This window comes from Myxocyprinus asiaticus, chromosome 5, assembly GCF_019703515.2.
Source record: "Myxocyprinus asiaticus isolate MX2 ecotype Aquarium Trade chromosome 5, UBuf_Myxa_2, whole genome shotgun sequence".
Lineage (NCBI taxonomy): Eukaryota > Metazoa > Chordata > Actinopteri > Cypriniformes > Catostomidae > Myxocyprinus > Myxocyprinus asiaticus.
The window spans coordinates 41,685,481-41,703,305 of NC_059348.1; the positions used below are offsets into that span (position 1 = coordinate 41,685,481).

Sequence of the window (17,825 nt, forward strand, 5' to 3'; positions counted from 1 at the left end):
AAAAGGAGAAAATTTTTGTCTATTCTCACCCAAAACCATTTGGATCGCTTCAGAAGACATTGATTAAACCACTAGAGTCTTATGGATACTTTTATGATGCCTTTATGTGATATTTGGACCTTCAGAGTTCTGGCCACCATCCACTTTCATTGTATGGACCTACAGAGGTGAGATGTTCTTCTAAAGATCTTTGTTTGTGTTCAGCAGAAGAAAGAAAGTCATAAAAATCTGGGATGGCATGAAGGCGAGTAAATGATGAGAGAATTTTCATTTTTGGGTGAACTATCCCTTTAAGCAGACTGTGTTTATTAGTTTAGAGTATTAGTGTTCAGACTACATTATGTGAATAATTAACACTAGCTAATGGCTGGTTCCTAGAAGATACTGTATACTTAACAGAATGTATAAAAATAGAAAAGAAAAAACATTTCTGATAGTAGAATCAATGCAGAATGCCTGCGGTACTGAGAAAAACTTAGTATTATGACAGGACCATTTATTGTTAACATAGTAGTCTTTATTATGAATAAAGACACCATGATTTATCATGACAGAACACACGAGAATCAATGTATATGTTGGTGTAGGGGTAAAATGTAAATTGTAGGTCAAGAATAAAGTACAAAAAAATTCAGAATCAATAACACTTATTTCTTCTTTTTCCATTTGTGCTACATCTCAAAAGACATATTCATATTCAGCACAGTCCACCCTTGCCTTGCTCTGCAGGACCAACATAGATAAAAATAAAAAATAAAAGATTGGGGGAGGGGTGGTGGTGTTTGGTCACTTAAATAAACTCAATGCTTCAGGGTTGGGGGTTTAGTCATCTAAGAAGTCGTCATCCAGATTAACGTCTGTGGTGTCAATGTCATCCAGCTCCAAGTTATCCAAATCGTCCTCCAGTTCATCAATAACCTGAAAATATATCATCAAAATGATCAGACTGTTCCAAATGGAATAAAACCTAAATATTATCGGGCATTGTTAGTCTGCAGTAAATGTTAACTAATGCTTAGTGGTTCAAATAAATTGCTTTAGTGATGCTGCAAGGGTGTAATCCCTTGGCCTATGTTATCACAGATGTGTTTATTCCAGGATTTAAAAAAAAAATACACTCAAACCATTTAGAAATACAAATGTGAAATTTCAAATTATTTTTACGATTTTTTTTTGTCAATGTTTCAGTGACACGACAGTCATCTTGGACTTCATACCGACACCTACTGGCATGGGTGCAGCATTATGCAAAGGTTTTCCATGTTACTGTAGAAATTCCATATTTGGGGTCATATTTGTCACCCATGATTCGTTTATTTGAAGACAAAGTGTCAGATAACGAGGAGTTACCATGAAATCAAGATAAAGTGTATAGTTTATGCCTTAAAATGTTTTAAGTGGAAAATTACTTTGGAGACCTTTAATTAGAATCAGAATCAGAATGAGCTTTATTGCCAAGTATGCTTACACACACAAGGAATTTGTCATGGTGACACTTCCAGTACAAAGAGAATACAAAAAATATACATAAATATTAAGAAATAAGAATAACAAATATGATACAACAGATAAATATATAGAGGAAACTACAGTAGGGCAATAATGTTGTTCAAATACATTATATACAGATACAGTTATGTGCAAGGTGATTAATGCATTGTGCAGAAGAGGTAGGATATGTCAAATAGATATAGGGTGGTTTCACATATAGTACATTTTAAGTGAACCAAACCCAGTTCGGTTAAAATTAACCAGAAAAGGGAACCAGCCGCAAATGACCTCAGTGCTTTTGGTGTTCACAATGTAAGCGAACTTAAAACAGGACTCAGTTTCTTTTTTGGTCCTCTTCACATTAATGTGGTCTCAGACCCCTTGATGTTCACACCACAGCTCCTCAAGAACTCAGACCTCATTGCAGCTAGGGCTGTCACGATTTTGAAATTTGGCTGACAATAATGTTTCATAAATATTTGCGATTATTATAAGCAATTGTCATACAAATTGTCATACTTCTTAAGGTTCACGTATGCTTATTACATAATTTATTGATGTTTAACTTGAACTTTATATAATAAAATGGGGCTATATGATTACTTTTAAGGCTTTAAAGAATATTGAATTTTTCATTAAAAATTACTGCACAGGGATAAAATTACATAAAAAGTAATATTTTATATGTTATATCATTTATGAGGTGGTCTGAGTACGGTTTGCTTTTGGGTCCTGTTAGGGGGGTCTGAGACCACTTGGGTTGTTCACATATACACGTTATACCTCTCTGAGAGCGCTTGGAGTGCTCAAATGAACTAGGTGTGAAAACGCCCCAAATGGAATATAAATATGAATGAATAGTTGAATATGCACATGATTGTACTGCCACAATGGAGAGTATTGGTGGCAAGTTTTAACTATTCAAAAGGTAAATGGCCTGATGGAAGAAACTGTTCTTGTGCCTGACTGTTCAGGTACTCAGTGCTCTGTAGTGCCAGCCAGAGGGCAACAGTTAAAAAAGGTAGTGTGCTGGGTGAATGGGGTCCAAAGCGATTTTTCCAGCCATTTTCCTCACTCTGGAGGTGTACAGTTCTTGGAGGGTGGAAAGGTGAGTACCAATAATCCGTTCAGCAGTCCGGACTATCCTTTGAAGTATTCTGATGTCTGACTTGGTAGCTGAACCAAAACAGACAGTTATTGAAGGGCAAAGGTTAGACTCAATGACTGCTGAGTAGAGCTGTATCAGCAGCGCCTGTGGCAGACTGAAATTCATCAACTGGCTAAGGAAGTACAACCTCTGCTGGGCCTTTTTCACAATGGAGTCACTCCCACTTCAGGTCCTATGAGATGGTAGTGCCCAGGAACCTGAATGACTCTACTGCTGCCACAGTGCTGTTTAGAATGGTGAGCGGGGTCGATGCTGGGGTGTCCCACCTAAAGTCCACTATCATCTCCACTATTTTGAGCTTGTTCAGCTCCAAGTTGTTTTGACTGCACCAATGAGCCAGTGGTTCAACCTCCCTTCTGTATGCAGACTCATCATCATCTTGGATGAGGCCGATGATCTGTAGTGTTGTCTGCAAACTTCAGGAGCTTGACAGAGGGGTCCTTGGCAGTGCAGTCATTTGTGTACAGGGAGAAGAGTAGTGGGGAGAGCACACATCCCTGGGGGGAACCAGTGCTGATTGTACATGTGCTGGAAGTTAATTTCTCCAGTCTCACTAACTGCTGCCTATCTGTCAAAAAGCTGGTGATTCACTGGCAGACAGAGGTGCGAACTGAGAGCTGGGTTAATTTATTCCATAGGAGAGCAGGGATGATGGTGTTGAAAGCCGAACTGAAGTCAACAAATAGGATCCTTGCATAAGTCCCTGGTCTGTCTAGATTTTGCATTATGTAATGCAGTCCCATATTGACTGCATCATCCACCGACCTGTTAGCTGGATAGGCAAACTGCAGGGGATCCAGAAAGGGTCCAGTGATGTCCTTCAGGTGGGCCAACACCAGTCTCTCAAATCACTTCATGACCACAGATGTCAGGGCGACAGATCTGTAGTTATTAAGTCCTGCAATCTTGGGTTTCTTTGGGACAGGGATGATGGTGGAGCATTTGAAGCATCTGGGAACTTCACAGTGCTCTAGTGATGTGTTGAAGATCTGTGTAAAGGTAAGGGTCAGCTGGTTAGCACAGGCTTTTAGACAAGTGGGTGAAACACCTTCTGGGCTTCCTTGTCCTCTGTTTCCGGAAGACCCGGCACACATCCTCTTCAGAGATCTTAAGTGCAGTTTGAGTAGCAGGAGGGGGGTTGTAGGAGTTGTTGGTGGTTGTGTGAAATGAAGGTCAGAGTGGGTGTGGGGTGTGAGACTGGGCTTTTCAAATCTACAGTAAAACACATTCAGGTCGTCAGCCAGCTGTTGATTACCTACAGGGTTGGGGGATGGTCGTTAGTTGAAAACTTGTTTTCCAGCTTTTCAAAGTAGCTTCTTTTAGCCGCTCCAATCTCCTTTGTCAGTGTGTTTTTGTTATTTTATCCCCACTTCTGTAAGTATCCTCTTTGGCCTGACGAAGCTGCCTGAGTTTAGCTGTAAACCATGGTTTGTCATTGCTGTATGTTAAATAAGTCCTAGTAGGAATGCACAAATCCTCACAGAAACTGATATATGATGTCACAGTATCTGTGAGCTCGTCCATGTTGGTGGCTCTAGCTTCAAAAACACTCCAATCAGTGCAGTCAAAACAGACTTGTAGTTCCAGCCCTGCTTCATTGGTCCATCTCTTTACAGTATTAGAATCAGAATCAGAATGAGCTTTATTGCCAAGTATGCTTACACATACAAGGAATTTGTCTTGGTGACATGAGCTTCCAGTACACAACAATACAAAAACAGCAACAAGACTTTTAAAAAATAATTAAAATTGAATAAAAAAAACAGATAAATATTGAAAAGAAAAATATATATATAGAATACACAACAGACTAATATATATATATATATATATATATATATATATATATATATATATATATATATATATATATATATATATATATATATACACATACACACACACACACACATATATATGTGTGTGTGTGTGTATATATATATATGTATATGTATATATATATATATATATATGTATATGTGTGTGTATATGTGTGTGTGTGTGTATATATATATATATATATATATATATATATATATATATATATATATATATATATATGTATGTATGTATGTATGTATGTATGTATGTGTGTATATATATATATATATATATATATATATATATATATATATATATATATATGTGTGTGTACATATATGAATATACGCTATATTGCCAAAAGTATTCGCTCATCTGCCTTTAGACGCATATGAACTTAAGTGACATCCCATTCTTAATCCATAGGGTTTAATATGACGTCGGCTCACCCTTTGCAGCTATAACAGCTTCAACTCTTCTGGGAAGGCTTTCCACAAGGTTTAGGAGTGTGTTTATGGGAATTTTTGACCATTCTTCCAGAAGCGCATTTGTGAGGTCAGACACTGATGTTGGACGAGAAGGCCTGGCTCGCAGTCTTCGCTCTAATTCATCCCAAAGGTGCTCTATTGGGTGGAGGTCAGGACTCTGTGCAGGCCAGTCAAGTTCTTCCACACCAAACTCGCTCATCCATGTCTTTATGGACCTTGCTTTGTGCACTGGTGCGCAGTCATGTTGGAACAGGAAGGGGCCATCCCCAAACTGTTCCCACAAAGTTGGGAGCATGGAATTGTCCAAAATCTCTTGGTATGCTGAAGCATTCAGTGTTCCTTTCACTGGAACTAAGGGGCCAAGCCCAGCTCCTAAAAAACAACCCCACTGCATAATCCCCCCTCCACCAAACTTCACAGTTGGCACAATGCAGTCAGACAAGTACCGTTCTCCTGGCAACCGCCAAACCCAGACTCATCCATCAGATTGCCAGATGGAGAAGCATGATTCGTCACTCCAGAGAACGCATCTCCACTGCTCTAGAGTCCAGTGGCGGCGTGCTTTACACCACTGCATCCGACGCTTTGCATTGCACTTGGTGACGTATGGCTGCTCGGCCATGGAAACCAATTCCATGAAGCTCTCTACGCACTGTTCTTGAGCTAATCTGAAGGCCACATGAACTTTGGAGGTCTGTAGCGATTGACTCTGCAGAAAGTTGGCGACCTCTGCGCACTATGCGCCTCAGCATCTGCTGACCCCGCTCTGTCATTTTACGTGGCCTACCACTTCGTGGCTGAGTTGCTGTCATTCCCAATCGCTTTCACTTTGTTATAATACCACTGACATTTGACTGTGGAATATTTAGTAGCGAGGAAATTTCACGACTGGACTTGTTGCACAGGTGGCATCCTATCACAGTACCACGCTGGAATTCACTGAGCTCCTGAGAGCGGCCCATTCTTTCACAAATGTTTGTAGAAGCAGTCTGCATGCCTAGGTGCTTCATTTTATACACCTGTGGCCATGGAAGTGATTGGAACACCTGAATTCAATTATTTGGATGGGTGAGCGAATACTTTTGGCAATATAGTGTATATTAATACATATTCATACAAACCATACACGCACACATACGCAGTGCAAATCTAAATACAAACTGGTTATGTACAGTGCAAGGGAATGTTATGTATCTGTAGGTTTAGCTGATTTTAGTTTTTGCCTGTAGGTTGGAAGATGATGAACCAGACAGTGATCAGAGAGTCCCAAAGCTGTTCTAGGGACAGAGCGATATGCATCCTTTAATGTAGTGTAACAGTGATCCAGTATATTTGTGTCTCTGGTTGGGCATGTAATGTGCTGTTTGTATTTGGGCAGTTCATTTTTGTTAAAATCCCCAAGAATAATAAGTGAGTCCGGGTATTGTTGTTCCGTGTCTGTGATCTGATCATCCAGCTGTTGCAGCGCTGCGTTCAAGCAAGCTTGTGGAGGAATGTAAACGCTCACCAGAATAAACAAGGAAAACTCCCGTGGCGAGTAGAAAGGCTTACAGTTGAGGAAGAGCGCTTCTAAATTAGGGCAGCAAATCTTCTTCAACGCTTGCATTGATGTAAAAGCATGATCCACTGCCTCTCGTTTTCCTCGATAAATCCCCTCTGAACAGCTGAAAGCACGGCAGATGTAATGCGCTGTCCAGAGTAGTTTCACTTAGCCAGGTTTCCGTGAAGCATAGAGCAGCAGAGTTGACAAAGTCCTTGTTTGTATGGGTTAGGAGAAGAAGTCTATCTGGTTTTTTTAGGAAGAGAGCGGAGATTCTCTAGATTTATGCTTGGCAGCATGGTTCGGAAGCAGTGTTGACACAGTTTGTCTAGCGCGCCGGCTCGCTTCCCTCGTTTGTGCTTTTTAGCGCACTTGTACAGCACCGCAGCTCCTCCAACTAAGATGTCCAACAAAACATCAGAATAATGAAATACCGGTAAAAAAATATCTGGTGTTTGCTGCCGAATATTTAACAGTTCGTCTCTGGTGAAACTGATCAAAAAGACATTACAAAACACAGGACAAACAAACAAAAACAGCAAAAGAACTGGAGAGCTCCACACTGCGGCGCTATCGTAAATTGTAATAATTACATTTAAATTAGGTGACTGCCTGGCATATTATTCGAGTGATTGTCTGGCATATACACCACTTTTTTACATAATGGCTAGATTGCTATAACTGTAAATAATCACTTCAAGTCAGACATTAACATGGTGTCTTTAGGCATCAGTCTGCATACCTTCTGTTCTGCTGCTGAAATCTTGGGAGTCTCTTCTTCTATCTTCTCCTCAACCTTCTGAGCAGGCTGGGATTCTGCAGAACTCATGGAAGAGACTGCTGCAACTACTGGAGCTGAGACAGCTGCCATCACTGAAGCTAAAACACCCACATCTGATGGGGCTTCTTCTGTGTCCTTCATCTGCTGTATAAACCCAGGTGCTTTTATTAGCTTATTTACAAAAGATATATATATGAGCTCTATTGATCAGGGTTGTAGTGTGCTCATGTATTTATGTTACCATAAACAGAAGGAGTGTATGTAAGGCACACTTACCTGTGTGGGAGTGGGTAAGATGCCTTTGGGTTCATAACAACTGGCTTCCTCCAGCACGTTCCTTTCTTCGTTGGGCTGCAGAGAGAGAAAATACACGATGAGGACACAAGGGTAATTTCACAACATTGATGTTGACTGCTTTCAATAGGCATCTGAAATTAAATGGATTAGACAAGAACAAACCATTGCTTGCAGTTACAAAACTACATTGGAAAACAAATAAAAAATGAAATGTGGAAGTAATTGCACTCATCTTCATTTAATTTTGACACCGCACTTAGAAGATATAGGTTTGTCTAATTTGTTTGCTTGTGTCTGCAAAAATGCTGCTTGGTTCCCTTATAAGGGGAGCATGGAAGTAAACAGGAAAACATTAAAAAAAAGCTGCTTTCCTACCGTGATCAATGGGTAGTCAGACGCAGGTCTGGTTTGGCCGAGACAGGTCTCCCTGAGGTACTGCTCTGCCACAAAGGCCTCTCTCAGCCCAGGGAAAAGGTTCTCATACTCGGTGGGGTCTGCCAGAGACTCTGCTGCTTTCTGATTTACTTTGGACAAGCTCTCCCTCCACAGCTTAACCACCCTGTTATCCAACACACAGTCACAGAATTATTGTAGATACAAGATTTCATTCAGACATTAAAGGGATAGTTCACTAAAAAAAATTACAATTCACTCTTTTACTCACCCTCATGCCATCCCAGATGTGCATGACTTTCTTTCCGCTGCAGAACACAAACAAAGATTTTTAGAAGAGTATCTCAGCTCTGTGGGTCCATACAATGCAAGTGAATGGTGACCAGAACTTTTGAATCATCAAAAATCATATAAAGGCAGCATTAAAGTAATCCAGACTCCAGACATGGTTAAATCCATGTCTTCAGAAGTGATATTATAGGTGTGGGTGAGAAACAGATCAATATTTAAGTCGTTTTTTACTATAAATCTCCACCTTTGAGCAGGCCCGACCATTAGGTGGCGATATACACGAAGAATGCAAATCACCTAAAAAATAAATAAATAAATAAAAATAAATAAATAAATAAAACTTTTTTCCCCTCGCAAGGGGATCATCATATTGGGGGTCCCTGGCATCAAAGATTGCATTAAAGAATTCAGTCTAGAACCAGAGCCAAGTTTGACTACTATTACCCACAATGCAAAATTGATAAACTTTTAATATAAAAGTAAAAGTGAAAGTAAAGATTTATTGTAAAAAATGAGTTAAATATTGATCTGTTTCTCACCCACACTTATCATGTTGCTTAAAAAAATATGGATTTAACCACTGGAGCATTATGGATTACTTTTATGTGATTTTTGACCAACAGAGCTGAGATATTCTTCTAAAAATCTTCATTTGTGTTTTGCAGAAGAAAGTAAACAATAATTTTCACTTTTCGGTGAACTATCACTTTAAGCTCGATGTTTCGAATGCCTAGTTTGGCACAATGTCAAACAACAAACACCTTGGCTATGTTCAGAATGGAATACTACTGCACTGCTTACTGGACAGTATAAATTTATTACTACAGACTAATACATACTGCATACTATTTTCCTATAAACTGTACGTGCATTGTGACTTTCCTTCACTTGACTTTACAGCAAGTTGTTCCTTAACAAAACTCTCTTTATAGTTGTGGCAACGCGAATATGAACACAGACCTGGACACTTGGCTAGGCAGATATGTGCGAGCAAGAAATGCTGCTTCTGGTAGACGATTGGTCCTGATTAGAAGTTCCAAACAGTTGTCCAGTCTGGCGAGAAAAACAAATGATAAAAATCAACTAAATCAAAATAATTATATTCCAAAACAGAGGTGACTTTGTCTGACAACCCTTATTAATGGTGTACAAAATAACAAGACATTAAAAATGTATCAAAATACACAAAAAAAAATGTGCAGTCAAAATATTTCAATATGCATTTCAGCTGATGAAGGTCTTTTCTCTCCTCACTGACACTCACTTTCCCTGCAGGAAGTAGGTCATGAAGGCAACATTGTTTTTGCCATCACGCTCCGCCCCCTCAGCAAGCTTGGCAACCATAGAAGCGTTGCCAGATGCAGTTGCCAGCAGCAGCAGTCCTCCATAGTCCTGCGCATGATGGAGGCACTCCTGTGCCAAGCCAAATTGGCACTTGCTGATGGCCAACTCTGCCAACTGCTTCCATTTCTGTTCCGACTACAGAAGAAAAGTAGTAATACAATGAACTTTCATTAAAAGAAACTTAGAGCTGCCATGCAGAATCGTGTACACTACTTTTACTAAAAAGACAAAAACAAGTCTTGAGATAATTTCTATAATGCTTTTTCTCTGGCAAAAAAATTGTACAGATAATTTCATCAATGAGCCAGTCATGTGACAGCGTTGGTGTTGACTAGTAAGTCTCAAGTAGTTGAATGTGTCTGGCCACCACTAGGGGGAACTGATGTGACAACCAATAATGTTTACTGTCCTGTATCATTAGCTTATAACAAACCTCAGCTTCTACTGCAAGCTGGTATGCAATCTTGAGCTCTCCTAACTGTAATGCCAGCTCAAACCTGTGCTCTGGATCTGTGGAGACAGCCAAAGCCTGTTGCTTGAACCCCTGTAGACACAGATGTAGATAGTTGGGACATCAGAGAATGTATTGAGTTTCAGATCAAAATGCTTCACATGCTTTTGGTAGTCGATCAGCTCAAAAATGAAAGTTCTCCCATCATTTACTCACCCTCATGCCATCTCAGATGTGTATGACTTTCTTTTTCTGCAGAACACAAACAAAGATTTTTGGAAGTATATGTCAGCTCTGTAGGTCCATACATTGCAAGTGCATGGTGACTAAAACTTTGAAGCTCCAAAAAACACATAAAGGCAGCATTAAAGTAATCTATAAGACTTCAGTGGTTAAATCCATGTCTTCTGATCCAATCGGTATTCGATGAGAACAAGCAACTCCTTTTTCACTGTAAGTCTTGCCATTGCAGTCTCTAGGCATGATCATGGTTTCAAGCTTAATTACACTTCCTAGTGCTTGGCGCATGCGCAGAGCATTAGATGGCACAAGAAAGTGTAATCAAGCTTGAAATCATGATTGCTGAGGAGACTGCTGATGACAAGATTTATAGTGAACAAGGAGTTACATTTTGATCTCTTCTCACCCAGTCATATGGATTACTTTTATGCTGCCTTTATGTGCTTTTTGGAGCGTCAACATTTTGGTCACCATTCACTTGCTTTGTATGGACCTACAGAGCTGAGATATTCATCTAAAAATCTGTGTGTTTTGCATAAGAAAGTCATACACATCTGGGATGACATGAAGGGGAGTAAATTATTAAACTTAATTTTGGGGTAAAATATTAATTTAACAATTCATTTATTAAGGGTGAAGCTGGTTTGCTGGTCAGTTTGCTAAGTGTAGGGATATAATTTATTACCAAATGTGTAGTGTTTTCATACTCAAGAACTCAACAACAATATTGGTACTTCTAAAAGGATTGATAGGGGATCATGGTTTGCAAGCTAACATTGGAAATCTAACCTGTTTTTCCAGGAAGTGGGCAACCCTGGTTCTCTGTTCTTTTGGGATGGTGGGCAACACTTTGTCTGCCATGCCGAAGTCTCTGCGCATGACAGCTGTCTGGTACTCCAGCACAGACACCAGAAGAGAGTAATTGACAATATTCAGCTCCTTATCGCCCAGGTAAAGACGGTCGTCTTTAGGAATGTATCCCAGCAGGTACATGGTTCTGAGGGCAATAAGTCATTATTAGACTAAATTCTAAAGACAATATTCTTCATAAATGAAATTTGAGAAGCCTCTCTTTCTATCTTCACGTGTGATATAGATATCACGAAAATGATTGAAACGGTTTTAAATGAAGGTTAGATGAAGATTGAATGCACCTGTCAAGGTGAGCAATGGTGACAATCTCCCCTCCAACAAAGTAGTTGAGTCGGTTGACTGAACTGGTGTAGATGAAACAATCTCCCACCCACAGACCTGTCTTAACCACCTCCTGAATCTCTCCCAGGACCTGCACACGCAAACACACCATAGGGAACTTAGACCTTTCCTCCACCATTGGTTTCCAATTCAAACACATGTTGCAAAGAACTGGATTGAATACTCAAGTGTTGCCTTCAACTCCAGTATACTGTATGCTCACCTCAAAAGCATCTTCAATGCCATCTTCAGTAACTCCCTCATTTGATTCCTGTGATGTGGCCACTTTCTCCGACATATAGCGCAGGATAAAAAAAGATTCCTCTGTCGCAATACATACCAGCTCTCCAGAGTCTGACCAGAAAATCTGAAGGAAAAAAATCAGATCAGATGTGATAAGCAACTGCAGCAATATTTTAAGTAGCGAGTATATACTAAGTATGATGGTGAAGTGAACTAGAGCAGTGGACACCAGAACTTACATGTTTGGGCTGGATCTCAATGCGACGAATCAGCTCTGTATTATCCCAGTCGTAGAAAGCCAAGCCATTCACTGATCGGACACCCAGCAAGAAACCACCATAGATACCTGCAAACACAAAACCATGCATTTGATGTTTACAAAAACCACCGACAGCCGTGCACACATTTGAAAATCATGTTCAAAATAGCAGGTTACCATGCTACTTCTACCAGAACCAATATAAAATGGAAATGATATTTTTTTTCTCCATGCAATATACAGTACATGCAGTGCATAGTATATGCACATTTGATTTTCAGTGTGCATTTACAGTCCTCTACGGACATGTTGGAGAATTGCCATTGGCAAGTAAATTTTTTTTTAATCACCAGACTTTTGACGACATGCAAGCATAATGAAAAAAAAAAAAAAAGATATTAAGAGAAGGGGCTTTTTTTTTTTTTTTTTTTTACATATCTACAATATTCATATACAGTACATGACTTCACAAAATATAGTATGTGGGATTGCACTTTTCATCATTTTAATCACATTTTAGCAAATTTCACATTCTGTCAATTCATATGATGTCCTGAACTTTTTTTTATTAATGACACAAGCTGTTGCCTCTATTTGAAATTTCATTTACATTTTTTAACAAAATATTCACAAGGTTGGAACCTAATAATGAGCATAGAATTACACATAAAACAATTATTTAAAAATTATATTAAAAAAATAAAGTGCTACTATATCAAAACTACTATGCAAAATTAAAATAAAATTAAAAATTACCAAAGCCTTGCATAAATGTGGCACGAGCCTATTTGTTAAATTCTTTAATATTTACTGAAATTATTTCATAGTGTATAATTGTGCCTTTAAATATGCATGTATGTGCACATTTATTACACTACATTTTTTGAATGTTTTTATGTGCACTTGTGCAATTTACATTGAGTTTACATTGATATGAATAACAAGAACTACTATTGTACTGTCTCTTCAAGAGATCCTTCAGCTCCGCGAACAAGTGTGTATGGTTGAATAAGTGCATCGTACATAAACAAGCTGCAGTTGTTTTTACCTCATCTGTGCAATCTGTTATTGGAATTAATGCTTATTTTTACCTTTTTGATCACCAACTGCCTGTAAATAACAGAAAGGATATAAAAAAAACATGACCTGAAAATGGGGTGCGTGGATCTCGTCTTTGGACAAAAATAATATGGAATGAACCAAAAGGAAACATTTACTTGCATATTATTCTCAAATTCAAATCTACAAGCACTCAAGTTTTGCAACACTTTTACCTTCTAACAGACGTCCAACAGGTGTATTACAACGAAGCATGTTGTGAAAACAGTCAGTGGAAAAGTGCAGCCAAAAAACAGAGTGTGTGCTCATGAGACACAACCCGCAGTTAAAGTCGAGGCTGAATCCAGCTTCTTATACAGTAAAAGGATCTTGGTGCTTCGCCACTACATGACTCAATCACTGGCGAGCGAAATCTTAATATTTACTAGCCAATAGCTAATAAGACATATATTAGTCCTATAGCGTGAAATTTAATCGCATATGCAAATGATTTACTCGCAGTGTAGTAGGCTGATTTAATATCTGGATGACCTTATAGAGGCGTTTTCAAACTGGCCCTCGCAAGGGGATCATCATATTGGGGGTCCCTGGCATCAAAAATTGCATTCAATAATTCTGTCTAAAACCAGAGCCAAGTTTGACTACTATTACCCACAATGCAAAATCATTTACCTTCTGCTCCAAAGTCTGGCTTAAAAGACTTTTTCTCCTTGAAGTTTTTGAAGATCTTCACCACACTGCTGCTTTCCCGAATTGCATACCTTTGATTTAAAAAAAGCCATAAGAATACTTCAAAACAGTCTTGACATGGATTATCTTTCATCAAGTACAGTACAAATACGTCTTTGATATGCAAGTATAGCACTTACTCAGATGAGTCATGGGCCCACACAAACTCCTGTGCTGATCCAAAGCTCTTGTTTCTTAAAGCCATTGCAGTATAGATGATGTACTCTCCATCTCCACACACCACAACAAACCTGAACACAAGATTAGGGAGAACAGAGTTTTTGGACAACAAGCTTTTCAACAAGTTTTTATTAAATAATATCAAAGATATATTAAATGTGGGTCAGGCTGCATGTAAATGTGACTGGTGTGAGTACATGAGAGTGAGGGTCTTACCTGCCATTAGGATTGTGCTGGATAGTTTGAGGGTAGATCTCACAGCTGCCCATGTCCTTTACAGCCAGTGGCAGCCTCTCTCCATCCTTGATCTCAGCATCACCCATGGCTTTGAGGTTAGCCTGTTGAATCTCTGAATGCTTGGCCCAGATGATCTTTCCACTGGTATCCATTGACATGGCTGGCTCCTCACGACCAAGCTACAACAAAAAACAAAAGTTTTAACCACAATGAGCATCTCAGTGACGGACAATATTACAGTGACAATCCCTTTGGAGTAACCTTGGGTTAAATGCTTTGCTCAAAGGCACAATGGTGATAGCTCTCTTCTTGTGAGAATACATCTGCAAACTTCTGATTACCAGCCAGGAGCTTCAACCTGGATGCCACACAACTAACAGGCGCACACTGTTTTGCATAATGCTCCTTTTGAAATTATTTTATTACCTTAATAATGATGCTGCCTTCATCATAGCCCAATGCCACACTGTTGGAGCCCCGCAGGCCGGACACACACCACACACGCTCCATACCATAGTTCAGGGTGCTTTCTAAACGATAGGTGCTAGAATGCCAGATCCGAACTGTGCCTGAATCCCAAAACAATGAAAAACCTGTATTAGATCAGCACGACGCTCTGTTGGGTTACTCTACATTTCAGCCACTGAGATTCTGTAAACTGGCGACCATTACAAGATCTACGTTATGATGATAGTCGTGTGCACTGTAACTCACCATCCTCTGATCCAGTGATAATGATTGGTAGCTCTGGGTGGAAGTTTACACAGGACACATTCTGGGCATGACCCTCAAGAGTCTGTACACATGTTTTATTCTAAGGAGAGAAAGGTACACACAACCTGAGAAATAAGACCACCAAGAATGACTCGCAGCTGCATAAGTATCAAGGAAGCAGAAACCAATAGTAGACATTCATACCTGATAGTCCCAAATCTTGACCAGTCTGTCATCAGCTCCTGATATGAGGTAGGGTTTATCTCCTCCACTGTAATAATCAATGCAGTTCACTCCCTTATCGTGGCCCTCAAGAGTGAAGTTAGGAGAGGAGGAGCCCAGCTGCCAAACCTAAAACACAACACAGCAGCCAAGTATGTATTTTAGAGAGAGAAAATGAAAAAGATAAATGGTATCTGGAAATGCTGCAAGCCGGATTCAAACCTGCATAACTCAAATGAGCACCACTGATCAATATACAAAAGCCTCAATATGTCCAACCTCTATAAATGTTTCAATGTGACATTTGGTGGAAGGCTAATGCATGCATAACATAAATATCTGTTCAAACTTACCTTGATGGTTCTGTCCAACGATGCACTTGCGAACTGGTTGTTGTCTTTGGGGTTGATGACAATCTGCATGACGTAGTGTGTGTGGCCCTCAAACACCTGACTGCAGGACCATTTCTTCTCCCAGTCCCACAGCTTTATCAGCATGTCATCTAAACAAATACATAAAATAAATGTAGATTAAAATGGAATATGAATGCATTGAACAGTGAGAAAACTTAAAATGCATTCATAAGAAATGATATGCTTGTGTTGTGCATTCTTCTATCTGTACATACCACTGCTCGTGAGGATATAGGGCTGGGTAGGGTGCACAGCAATGCAGCGAATGTAATCTGAGTGAGCCTCAAACATGTGCACTCGCTCTAGAGTGTTATAGTTGAAGACGCGAATCTGCATGTCATCCTACAAAAAAGGGAAAGACGTGAAATCAAACAGGTCACCAGTATGAAATCTATAGTGCTTCATTCTCCACAAATGATGTGTATGAATAATAGCTTTAGAATATACTTACTGCACCAGTTATGACCCAATTTTTCCTGGCCACAAACTTGGCAGCCCTTACAGGCAGATCACAGACTTCAAACGTCTTAACCAGAGTCTATGAAAGAGCCATAAATCTCATTAATATATAAACATACAACATCCATAATGCTCTGCAGTCTCTATCATGTTATCAGTAAATATCAGCTGGGTAAATGTATAGTGAAGCATCATTATCAATATATGGACAGTTAATGTCAATCATTATAAAAAGTCAATATCCAATCAATGTATTTTTTAATATGTGCAATACGTAAACATTATACATACTATCAGAACATTCCCAAACCTTCTTGGACAAAGCTGTACATTGTAACTCACTGTACATGCATGCATTATTTTGTGACCTTGCCTGTGTCTAGTTTCCATGTCTGTCCATGTACTGAAGCTTCTGAAACCAATCGCAAATCCCTTCTACTCACTTGTGTTTCGTGGTTCCAGACACAAACACTGCCGTTGTACAAACTAGCTAGCATCCATGGCTCGGTTGGATGAAGATCTACGCTTTTAACACGGTCAGATCGAGCCGTGAGCTTACGCTTGATGTCCAGCCTAAGAGGCTACATAACAAGAATCAAAATTACAGTTAGAGGACAGCTTACATCCACCATCAGCTCCTGCTACTATAAATCAACTGGACCAAGAACACAACAATTAGACAAGTTACAAATACAAAAGCTAACAATGTTTCAAGACCAGAAAGAAGTGACATTTTGTTATACAACTTCATTAGATAAGTACTAATTAGATGGTACTAATAATTGTCACTCTGCTAAAACAGCCTGAAAGAGTAACAGCAGCTAATAAAAGCAACAGAATAGCAATAATAACACAAGTCACAAGACAAATGACAACAATGTAAACAGCACATTTTCAAAAGTGTCCATTTTCAACATGTGAATAATTTTAAATACACAGCCACATTCATACCATCAGCTGTTAGCAAGAAAGAGGACAATATATAGCTACCAAGTGACCTGCAACACAATTCAATGAAGGTTATCTGTATTTTGGTTAATGTTAAGACTTTGTATGCAAATAGCATATCGACTTGTACCCTTAATAGAAAAAGCAACGAATAACACACAAATACACATAGAGAGAATTGCCTATGTGGCCATTATTAGGGCCTTCTAAGCTAATAGTGCTAGCTAACGTTCCAGAAAGCGCAGTTTTCCTTAAAATCTGTGATCCAATGTTAATATTAAACATAATGTAGATATTGATGCGGCACTTACCATGTTTGCGATCGCTGCTTCTGGTCGCCTTCAGCTGCAAATATTTAAATCATCCACTGAGAGGCTGATGTGTTTTTCGGCTGGAGTTCACAGCACGGCAGACAAATGTGACGTGGAACTTCCTCAAAGCCACTGCGTTTGACGTCGAAGCGTTGACGTGAAACTCGGATGGCTTCGGAGAACTTCGTATGATTTCGGATAACATCGGCGTTTGAGGGACGCTGCATGATGATTTGTAATCTTTAAAAAGATTTCACCTAAATTGCTTTGCGAGGCGTATGTAGAAATCATTATAAAACATACAAATTATATATATATATAATTCTTCTTTGAGCTGTTATTAAATAAATAGTCAAATGTAATATCATAACAAATATACACTGGCGGCCAAAAGTTTGGAATAAGGTACAGATTTTGCTGTTTCGGAAGGAAATTGGTCATTTAATTCACCAAAGTGGCATTCAGCTTATCACGAAGTATAGTCAGGACATTACTGATGTAAAAAACAGCACTAGAAAATCACTTGCCATTATATCAAACACAGTTGAAAGC

At 39.2% G+C, this 17,825-nt stretch overlaps 1 protein-coding gene across 2 annotated transcripts; it reads right to left on the bottom strand.

The window, feature by feature from the left end:
- Nucleotides 1-471: 471 nt before the first annotated feature.
- LOC127440528 (coatomer subunit beta'-like) lies at nucleotides 472-17,402 on the bottom strand. 2 transcript variants are annotated; one of them, XM_051697173.1, is made up of 22 exons: nucleotides 17,274-17,402; nucleotides 16,458-16,595; nucleotides 16,007-16,093; nucleotides 15,771-15,897; nucleotides 15,496-15,644; nucleotides 15,125-15,271; nucleotides 14,921-15,020; nucleotides 14,633-14,775; nucleotides 14,186-14,385; nucleotides 13,930-14,040; nucleotides 13,733-13,821; nucleotides 11,982-12,088; nucleotides 11,723-11,866; nucleotides 11,460-11,590; nucleotides 11,095-11,302; nucleotides 10,048-10,158; nucleotides 9,535-9,749; nucleotides 9,231-9,323; nucleotides 7,962-8,145; nucleotides 7,566-7,640; nucleotides 7,251-7,430; nucleotides 472-918 (listed from the first exon to the last, which is right to left on the bottom strand). In XM_051697173.1, exons 1-22 carry the CDS (start codon nucleotides 17,274-17,276, stop codon nucleotides 823-825), a joined length of 2,838 nt encoding a protein of 945 aa, XP_051553133.1. In that variant the 5' UTR covers nucleotides 17,277-17,402; the 3' UTR covers nucleotides 472-822. The 2 variants fall into 2 exon arrangements, with proteins under 2 accessions (XP_051553133.1, XP_051553132.1); XM_051697172.1 differs by having other exon boundaries at nucleotides 474-918; nucleotides 7,251-7,433.
- Nucleotides 17,403-17,825: the final 423 nt, after the last annotated feature.